The following is a 10,254-nucleotide window of genomic DNA, read 5'->3' as shown; positions in this document are numbered from 1 at the left end:
GTTTCAGCCGCATGTTCAAGCATTGCGTTTCGCGGTTTTAAGTACATAGCTTCGGATCCAAGAAATAAAAAGCAAGAAGTACTTTGCAATTCACCAGAACCAGCATTTTAATATGATATAAGTGATATCCAGCTCTGGCACACATGATCGGGGCTGCACGCCTCCTTGCAGGGCACGAGTCACAACCAGACTTTAACTACATACCTCCCTTTTTCCCTAGGTGGCCCAGAGAAATGTGTAAATCCTCTGGTGAACAGGCCCAGGGTGGAAGAAGAGGTTCTGTTTCCTGGAGAGAAGCTTTTCCCTTCAGATTAAGTTTATCTGCCACATCACCTCCCGCTGCACCTGAGGAAGCAAACCCCTGAACCCACCCAGGGCTATTCTAGAGTCAATCCCACCAGAGCAGGGAGGAGGAGGAAGCTGCCACCCCCTTCTCACATGGAACAAAGCCCTTAAGGTAACTTCAACCCCTGGGGACTGAAGGGTCACGGCAGGACCTTCCACAACCCATTGGCACAAGGATGGAGCAGTGTCCAGCAGCTTGTTGCGAACCTGCAGCACACAATGTTTGTGCAATGCATCCTCTAGCAGAGCAGTATGTAACACTGCTGGGATGGATGCAGGGCACCAGAGCTTGCTGCAAGCTGGGCTCAAGAGCCACGTCAGTTCTGTCCTCACTTTCTGCTCGGCCCACAGCTAAAGAGCAAAGTCTGAGGGCTCAGAGAAAGGGAGGGCTTCTCTCAGGAAGGGGCATGGAAACCTGAAATACAAGTCCTCTCTCAAAGGGCAGCTCTAGGCAGAGCCAGATCAATGGGCTCCAGGCTAGTGGATAGCATCAGGGAAGGTGCAGTGGGAGGCAAATTAACTTGCATGGCAATAGCTGCCTCTGACACAGCCTTGCTGGCTAAGGACCAGCATTCACTGCTCTGTCCAGACCCCAGTACTTCCACATGGAGCAGCACACACAGGGGGTGAGAGTGACCCACCTTCCTCCTCTGCTAGAAGGATCTCCCCTCACAGGGCAGTGGTTTTGCCCACAGACAGGTGAAACAACTCTTGAATAACTTTTCAGAGCTGCTTCAACCTCTCCAAGTCAAGCCTAGAAGTTTCAGCACAAGCCCTGAGACCCAGCTGGATTTGGAGGTAAGACCCTGCTCTCCAGCAGCTTAATGCTGAAAGTTTGACTGCACTTTCCACCCAGAAAGCATGCCCAGGAGCTCCAACACATTTTTGTAGGGCCTTAAGACCCTATGGAAAACTCCATACTGCTTGAAAGAGCAGCTTACGAAGAAAAACCCAAAGGCAAGAAGTACAAAGCCAGAAGTGCAATTTATTGACAAGTTTCAGAAGTAAAAAGACTTTTCTCTTGGTTTGGATGTCTGAGCTCTAAGATACATCCACCCAACAGCTCAGAGGTGTGTAGTGCTTCATCTTCAGAAGTTGAAGTCTTGCTTCTCCACTGAGAAATCATACAGTCCATCTTGGCCAGTCCCAGGCTGCAGACCTGGAGTTTCCTAGGAGGAAGTTGTTAGCCATCAGTTAAAGGTTCTGCATCTTAATAAATGTAAGCTTTTTGCACCAGAGTTTGCCTGAAGCTTTTTACAGCAGCTTACTGTTTTATTCTTGTTTTAAGAAGTTCTGCTGCTGTAACAAGCTGTTAAGATCAGCTTGACTCTACCAGGACCCTTGGAGACCAGGCCAAGGCCTCCTGTTCTTTACAGCACACTGAAGCTGCAGCGTCCCTGCATCTCACACAAGCAGCCAAGCCCGCAGGCTCAGACACCAGTGGTAGAAGAAAAGAGTGGCTGGTGTGGCAGAACTCACTCAAATTAAATAGCCTGCTTAGAACAGCAGCAAGCCAGGACTGCTTTGGAGAGATGCTCCCCCAGCATCCAGCCCGAGGCAGGTGCCGGTGTGTAGCAGAGCTTCCTCCACACCCTCTTGCAGGGACATCCCACAGACCCTGTTCTGGGCAGAGAACTAACACAGCCATTTGCTCCCTGCTGCTGCAGTTCACATCTAGACCGAGCCTCAGCTCTGAGATCTGCCAAACTGCTAAGCCTCTTCCCTGATGCTTCCCCACCTGTGAGACTAAGACCAGGGACCAAGCATGGCATCTGTGGCAGTCATGGGACTCTTGCAATTGCTAGCTGGTGTCTATCCTCTTCCAAAAGTTCATTAGCATGAGAAGGGTCAAGTAATCCAAATGCAACCTGAGCAGAGTTATCAGCTGAGTAGGAGGCTTCCATTCATAGTAACAAGCTAGCTCAGCTCCAAAGGAAGAAAATTTTCCACATTTGGCATTCGTATCAGCAACTGCAGTAACTCCAGCTGATGCCAGTTTAAATTCCAGCAGCAAGATGCTCTCAAGGCATCCATATCTGTTGTGCAACTCATCAGCTGACAACTCAGAGCTTTTCCAGACCTTTAAAAGCAATGGTAAGAAGCCGCAAGGACTACTCTAGTCATATAGAAGTCTCTTCCAAAAAAAAAAAACAAACACCAAACACTATTTCACATCCTTAAGGTCTGTACTTTGTTCCAGTGCATAATGCTTCATATTTTCAGAAGAAAACCAGCAAGAACATACATACCTCACCAGAAAAGTATTTCTCTATGATATTCAGTGCAGCTCGGTAGACCATGTTGTTGTCATGGGTTTGCAAGGCTTCAATTTTCTCCAGACCATCAAGCTCTTCCACCAGCAGACACAACCTTTCTGTCTCTCCCAGCTTCTCGGCTGCCTGTGACACCAGATAACCAAGCAGGCAAGTGTTTATCCTCGCATCAGTAACAGGCCTGAGATAGTCTTCGCTGTAAGTCCCTGATCTACAAGTCAATGACCACAGTCCTGCATTTGCAGTCCCTACCTGATTTGCATTTAGCAGAGATCCCAGGGGTATGACTACTATCCATAGGAAACACCAGTCCCTGCTGGGATTTCTGCGCAGTGCCCCGACTGCCGACCAGACGAGCTAGCCAACCTCAGTTACATCCACACATGGAGAAGCAGCAGGTGTGACCTGCCACCCGCTATTTCATTTGCAAAAGGAATTTCACTGGTTCAAAGGTACTACAAGAAACAGCCTTTCAGGTGAGAGGCATGTAGACATCAGCCGGTAGACAGCCAAGCTGAAATGTCCCCAGGACCGCTTGATTTCTCTGCCATTGCATTTCTGCAAGACCTTCACCTCTGTCCAGCTTAGTGATGGACACCTCTTTTCCTTACCAGGAGACTAAAGTAATAGAAGGTGAAGAGGAACACTTTGGGATCTTAATCTTGTCAAGCCCTTTGGACAACCCAAAGTCATTCAAGAACAAGTTAGAAACACAAGGTCTAACTCTTACTCCTGCAAGATCAGTAGCTGCTGTAGGAAGAGCTGTTCTGGCCACACAATGGCTCACACCTTGCTTTCCTTCCCTAGGAGAGCAGCAAGACAGAGAAGATCTTACCAGGAAGAGATTTGAAATGGTATCCAGGATGACCAGGATAGTTTTGCTGTCTTTGGCTAAAAGCAGGTTCAGCAGAGGTTTGAGGACCCCAGACCGGACAAGCTCCACCACTTGCTCCACAGTGCCTCCTGTTGTGAAGTTGGCCACTGCCCACACAGCTTCCTTCTGAGCTTTGAAGTCCCCCTGGAAGGGCAGCACAGTGAAGGCGCTCGCAAGCGTTAGCATCCCTCTAAGATCAGAGTGAGGTAAGGGCAGCCATTTCCCTCATATTCAGTTTGGGCCAACCCACCTTCCCTAGCACTTTGAGTGGGCACCAAGCCATGCTCTCATGCAGGTGAGCTGACAAGTCTGGGCTCCCAGGCTGTTCCAAGGATCCCAACAGCTTTAGAGCAGATGGCTCAGGTGGCTCTTGGGCACATGCCAAGGGCTTCACAAATGGGGCATCATAGCCCTTACGAACCTCAGCATCACTCCTGCAGAGCTGGATGTGCAGCACTGCACCCATCCCTTACCTTATCGAGCAGCTCCACCAGAGGTGGCAATAACCCACAGGTGATTAGTTGTTGGATCTGCCAGCAAGGCCCTGCTGCAATGTTACTGAGCGCCCACGCAGCCTCCTTCTGTATAGTTGGCTTTGCATGTCGCAGGAGATGGGGCAGGACAGCCAAGACGCCAGCATCGATAGCTGCCTGGGTCTGCTCATCAGTCCCTGTGACTACATTCCCGATGGCACGGAGAGCTGGAGTCTAGACAGAGATTAAAGGAGATGAGGAGAATCTTTACCTCAAGGATACATGCCAGAAAGTCCAGCAAGATCCCTCACTAAGTGCTTGATCCTTCAAATAAGGAAAGCATGGTGGTGATTACCATTGTATTTACAGACCTATCATCCTCCTATTTTGCTCTAAGCAGATTTAGAGTTTCTATCGAGTCTGCCAGACCCAGCAAGCTGGAGCAGAGCAGTGGCTTGACAAACAAGCCATCAGTACTGCAGTCTGGGGAGAGAGCAGACCACACCAGCCACATATAGTAAGGAGACATGCCTTCCCTCTCCTCAGCTGTTCCTACATTAAGGGACCGGACACTGGAGATTGCAGATTGTTTCCTACCATAATGATCAACTCTGGTCTGGCCATGAGTTCCACCAGCCTTGGGAGAATCCCTGTATCCACCACAATTTGGATGCGATCGTTGGAGCCATCAGTCAGATAGGAAATGGCCCAGCAGGAGTCAGAAATTATGTCCTTGTCCTCATGTTCTATGAGGCAGATGAGGACTGGCAGGATCTTTTTCACCGCATCCAGGGGAGGGTAGGGGTTCTTGTTCCTACAGAGGTTTGATAGCGTCCATGTTATATTCCTCAGGAACCCAACCTGAAACACAAGGGAAGTGTAAGATCCTCAATGGACTAACAAATGAGGAAGAGGTAGCAGCCTGCTTCTGGTCCCTACAGCTCAGAGATGTTATCCAGTAGCCAGAAGCAGCCTTCTTAAGGGCTGAGGCTTATATGAAGCCAGAAGATGAAACAGGTAAACAACTAAGACAGTAGATTCACCCTCTCCAATATCACTTTCCAGTAACTTCAGCTCTGGTGGTATGACAAGCTAACAAAGGTGCCAAACAGCTTATTTGCTGGGTCCTTGGACAAGCTACAGAGCATTCTTTGGACAAGATCAGGAATTTGATTTTTAATATTAGCAGCTCTCCTGTTCTAGAGCTGGGACCTTAAGGATTTAAGTTGAATCATCCAGACAGTTCATCCTAGTAAGGATGCTCCCAGGAGACCATTGCATTTCAATGCAATTCAAATGTGTTCAAAGCATCATAGCTACCAAGATGTGTGTGTATTATATATATGAACCAGTGTTTTGTCATGTTTCTCCCAGGGCTCCCTAAGAAGAGGCAAGGGCAAGTTAGGCAAGGAACAGAGCAGCCAGAAAAGTTGGTGGATTTTTTTTTTTTTTAAATCTAGCAATATAAACTCACAGAAGGCCTAGAGAGGGTTTTCTTAACACCAGCCTGCAAGGCCACAGTTATGCCTACAGAAAGCACACAGCTTCCACCACACCCAGAGTAGGACACCTGGAGGCATCAGTACCACTGTTACAGCCCCTGAGAACTTCTCAGTTCACCTTATGCTTCTCTGAGAAGACCTTTCCCCTCCAGAGACTGAGAAAGCAGCAGGGCAGGCACCACTGCAGGAAGGCAGAGATAAGCCACAAATCCAGCAGTTTAGAGCTACCCAAAAAGCAGGAGGAAGCTTGAAGGGCAAGCTCAGCCCTTCCACATGCACAGGCAAGTTTCTTGCCCCATTTTCATCTTATTCCCAGCTTGAGATGGTAAGCACTAGACAGGAAAGCTGAAGGCTAGAAGACTGCTTGGCACCCCCAGCTTTGTATATAGCAGAGAAGCAAGGTCATTAAAAGCAGTTTAGGACAGGGTCTCATTAAATTATGAAAAAGCTTGTTGTTTGTGAGGCAGATGATAGACCATTCACCCATTACCCAAGTGATTAACAGCTGTTAAGTCAAGAAAATGAAGGTTATTTACTGGAGTTACAGGTGACACCAGAGCCAGCAAGGGAGGAATCGCATTGCGATTGATAAGAGCATCTCTGTATAGAGGACCATCACCTGTACAGATAAAAAAGGGTTGTTTGTTGTGTCTGCCCAAGTCACAAGACAGTCAATATCAAATAGCAATCAGACCTGCAGACACACACCAGGGCTGCATGACTGGGCTCACTCACCAGCCACACACCATTAAGTATTTTCAGGTAGGAGAGGGCACTCCAGTCTACCTGGTAAATCATCACAGCTAGTTTGTGGCAGGCTAACCAGACATGACCCACACTGTTCTCCCTACTGAAAACACTAGCAGGTTAAACCATCCCAGCAGGATGGAGTTTTGCACTTGGCTCTGGCCAAAATCCTCTTGCAGGATTCATAGGGTCTCAAAGGCTGCCAGGCCACACGAGGGGACTAAAGGGTTAAGTGTTTCAATAGGGGCAGCATCTTGGAGACAAAACTGCAGGGAGACAAGGCTATCTTGAGGAACATCAATACTGGGCTTGGGCAGTGATGCTCTGCAGGCCCCCAGGCCCGGAGACCTCCGCTTACCTGCGATGTTGCCCAGTGCCCACACAGACTGCTCGCTGATGTGCATGTGTGGGGAGGAGAGGAGGGAGATGAAGGCTGGGATGGCACCTCCCTCCACCACTGCCTTGGTGTGGTCAGAGGTGCCAGAGGCGATGTTAGTCAGTGCCCAGGCTGCTTCAAACTGCAGAGGAGCATTGTCAGCACGGGTCAGGAATTCAACAAGCTTGGGGATGATGCCCAGCTCGATGATCTGATTGATAGGGGGATCCTTCTGCCTGGACAGCATTCTCCTGCAAGAGAGGACACAGCATCACCTGCCGTGAGAAGCCCTGTGTGGTGCCATGACAGACCATAACCCTGTGGCCATGTACAAAGTTGTGGCTTGCAAGGGAAGCAGCACATGTAAGAGGTACTGGTTCAGCATCCCATGTCAGCAAATCCCCCAGCAGAGGAGCTGACATAGAGAGGCTTCTGCAAAAGAAGCATCTAAGATGCTGCTGAAGCAACAGCAGGGTGTCTGTTAGAGTGCAATACTTCACACTTCCTTTCGGGGCTGTGACAAGAAGATTCCACACTCCCCACCTTGAGGCAGTTTGAGACAGTGAAAAAAAAAAAATCAATACCTGCAATTTGCCTCTTACAGCCTGCAAGCCTGCCTGTGCCTCTTGCCAGCCCCACACAGACCAGAGCTCACATTTAAGATGAGGTTTCAGACTGCTCTTCCAGCTAAAAAACTAGAGTCACCAGCTTCCCACTGCTGTTTCCTGCCTCACACAGGCACAGAAACCTGTGGAGCTGCCCCAGAGATGGGATCATGGCATTGACTGAGTCAAAGAAAGCCAGAAAAAACCCACTTTCAGCCAGATCTGCTTCCCAGCCTCATGTCTGAGTGCTGGCAGAGGGAAGCATGGAGGTGTGAACCCACAACTCCAAGCAGTGTTATTGCTGCCACTGGTACCCCACCACAGCTCAGTGTGCTGTCAGGGCACCCCAGGCACAGGCAGGCTTGGTTTGGGCCCGCAGGAAGCCAGCTCTGTGCTGCACAGCAGATTAAGGATCTAGTCATCATTTAGGAAGGGGCAGCCTCCAGTTAACCCCTTGGAAGCAAAGCTTTTGACCTGTTCACCACAAGCAGACATCCTCATGGCCATTGGGAGCAGCACTGGTCCCCTGGCACATGGGCAGGTCACTGATGTGGCAGCTTAAGCCAGCCAAGAAAGCACCAGCAGCAATGCAGCCACTCCTGGAGCCTCAGAAGTCTTCCCTGCTGCCACAGCTGGGTGGTGATGGCACCCTGTGATCCCTCTACCCGAATCAACTGGTGACAGCCCTGCTCAGCAGCAACTCTTACAGAGCCAGGCTCTCCAGCCCTTGTCCTGCCCAAGCCTTTGGAACTTGATTTCTTCCCAGTTGCTTCATCAGCTGGTGGGATCCAGTGTGGTCCCTGCTCCAGCACAGCAACAGGGGCAGCTCTGGAGGCCACAACCAACCTCTTGGTTGGGTCCAGCCACACCGGTACTGCCCAGGACTGATGGAGCCAAGCAAGGCACACAGGGCACAAAGCAGGCACCAGCTGGGGTTCCTCGGGGCAGTTTGGTTACCAGGCTCCTTCTCCCTTCGTCATGTCTTCAGAGAGCTCTTCCAACAGGAAGAAATGTCTCCTGCTGACAGGACCCACTGCAGCTCCATCAGCCACCTCCCTCCCAACCCAGAGCAGCCAGGCAACATACCTGGTGGCCTGCGTAGCCTGCAGCTGCAGCATGGTGTTGCTCCCATTCACAGCTTCAACAATTTCCTCCAAGGACAGCTGAATAATCTGTGTCACAGGGAGTGATTCAGAGTCAGATGGCAAGCCAGAACTCCCTCCTGTTTAATCTCTGCAGTCAATCAGCTGTCTAGACCAGAGTCAGTCACCAATTCATATCTAAGCAGTGTCTATTCTTTATGCAATGCAGTTTCGAGATGAGGCAGAGGAAGAGAATCCACAAAAGCCTTCAAGGCATCTAATCCTTATAATCAAGCATGGAAAGAGTCACTGACACACCATAATGGGCCTACAAGCTCAGCAATTACCCCTTGCTGTGCAAGGAGCCAGACAGGAGCTTTGCCAGCTCCCAGCAAGCTGGAGCACCAGCCAGTTCTACCTGCCATCGAGGGAAGCCACACAGGACATCTCCAGGCAAAATAACATAGAAAAAAGGCTAGGCAGGCCAAACTACTCCCCAACATGGGGCATGGCAATCAGGAATGGCACTGGTTTTTTAACCCAGGTGACCTGAACTGGACTTGGTAGTGGTCCAAGTAGACAATAGCGACTGCATGAGCCATGTGCTGCAGAACTAATTCTGCCCAGGTGCAGAATACCCAGCACTCACCTCATCTCTTTTTTCTTCTAGAGGGAGATTCTCATCCACCAGACCGAACAAAATACTCCTGCGCTTCAGGATCTGCTCGTCCTTCTTGGCCTTCCGCAGCTCGATGCTCACCTCTGCTCTCTGCCTCCGCAGGGCCTGGAGGGGAGAAGGGCACCACCCTGCATCACCCAGTTCCCCAAGGAGCTCTTCTCAGCCCTGTAAGGCTCTGCCCCAAGTTTCCTAGCTAAGGAATACAGAGCACCAGCATCTGTTCTCAGACAGCTCCTTGCTATGGCTTGGATGGTTTTGTAGGAGTTTGGCCTCCCCCTTAATGCCTCCCAAGGACATGGGCTGCTGGATGAACCAGCAGCCAGCACTGTTTTTAAGAGTTGATTTGCTGAACCTGAAAGGCAAACCCTCATCTCCTTTACTGGCTTAAAGCAAGCTGACAGACCCCATGGTCTGACATCCCATACCAGCCCCCTCTCCACAGGGATAACTGCTGCAGAGAGCTCAGCAGGAGGGGCTGGACAATCTCCCTCCCCCAGAACCTTCACCACTGGGGCTCAGTCACCCACCCAAAAGCCACATCCCCCTTGCCTGTGCCACCACACTCCTCACAGCCCAGCCAGCTCCACACCACATCTCAAAAGCTAACTGAGCATCCCTGCTGGCAGAGCCATCCCACCCACCCCAGCCCCCCACTTTGCTACCCCATACAGGTAGATATGGGGGCAGTTGCCCTTCAGAAGCCATCGCATCACCTCCTGCCAACAGACCAACCCCCAGCAGGCTCTGCCACTGTCTGAAGGGGGTGGCACCGGCAGGTGGTGGAGGGTACTTACAGCTGCGTCCTTGCCCTTGTTCTTGAACTTCCTCATCCGCTCACTATGGTTGTTCACAACTGGCATCTTGGCAGGTTTGAGAGAGGTGCCAGCTGAAAGTCTTCACGTGCTTTTGGGGTTCAGGACAGAGCAGGGTCAGGTCACAACTGCACAGCAACATCCACCTCTGTCCACAGAGGGGTCTAGGATCCCCCCACCCACCTCTGCTGTACTTTCTCCCCCACCACTTCTCCAGCTCAGCAGGGGAGATGGTGGAGCTCCCCTGCCCTGAGCAGAGCTCAATAGGATCCTCACACACTGAAGCTGAGCCACCAAAATAAATGCAAGTACAAACTACCACTTAATACCAGGCTACAAAAATTACAGCTGCTGCTGCAATCTCATGAGGAAGCTGGACACGCCACTCTTATAGTTACAGTAATACCACCTTCCTCTAGTTCTGATCCCAGGGCTTTTAGGTTTACTTAGACACACAGCCCAAGCCTGGCACAGCCTCCTATCTCC

General features: G+C 50.5%; 1 protein-coding gene across 1 annotated transcript; it reads right to left on the bottom strand.

The window, feature by feature from the left end:
- Positions 1-1,433: 1,433 nt before the first annotated feature.
- Positions 1,434-9,913, bottom strand: KPNA7 (karyopherin subunit alpha 7). Its single transcript, XM_009514419.2, has 10 exons — positions 9,751-9,913; positions 8,927-9,061; positions 8,282-8,367; positions 6,573-6,841; positions 6,004-6,086; positions 4,563-4,826; positions 3,966-4,199; positions 3,454-3,636; positions 2,595-2,744; positions 1,434-1,514 (listed from the first exon to the last, which is right to left on the bottom strand). The coding sequence occupies exons 1-10, from the start codon at positions 9,814-9,816 to the stop codon at positions 1,434-1,436; spliced, it is 1,551 nt and encodes a 516-aa protein (XP_009512714.2). The 5' UTR covers positions 9,817-9,913.
- Between the last annotated feature and the right edge of the window lie 341 nt (positions 9,914-10,254).

Source organism: Phalacrocorax carbo, chromosome 10, assembly GCF_963921805.1.
Source record: "Phalacrocorax carbo chromosome 10, bPhaCar2.1, whole genome shotgun sequence".
Lineage (NCBI taxonomy): Eukaryota > Metazoa > Chordata > Aves > Suliformes > Phalacrocoracidae > Phalacrocorax > Phalacrocorax carbo.
This window is presented reverse-complemented; position numbering and strand designations above follow the sequence as displayed.

Coding starts and splice junctions, on each gene's coding strand:
- KPNA7 (XM_009514419.2), bottom strand. CDS start 9,816: ATGCCAGTTGTGAACAACCATAGTGAGCGGATGAGGAAGTTCAAGAAC. Junction 9,062..9,750: donor ACAAGGGCAAGGACGCAGCT/GTAAGTACCCTC, acceptor TCTCCCCTCCAG/GCCCTGCGGAGGCAGAGAGC. Junction 8,368..8,926: donor TAGAAGAAAAAAGAGATGAG/GTGAGTGCTGGG, acceptor CCTGTGACACAG/ATTATTCAGCTGTCCTTGGA.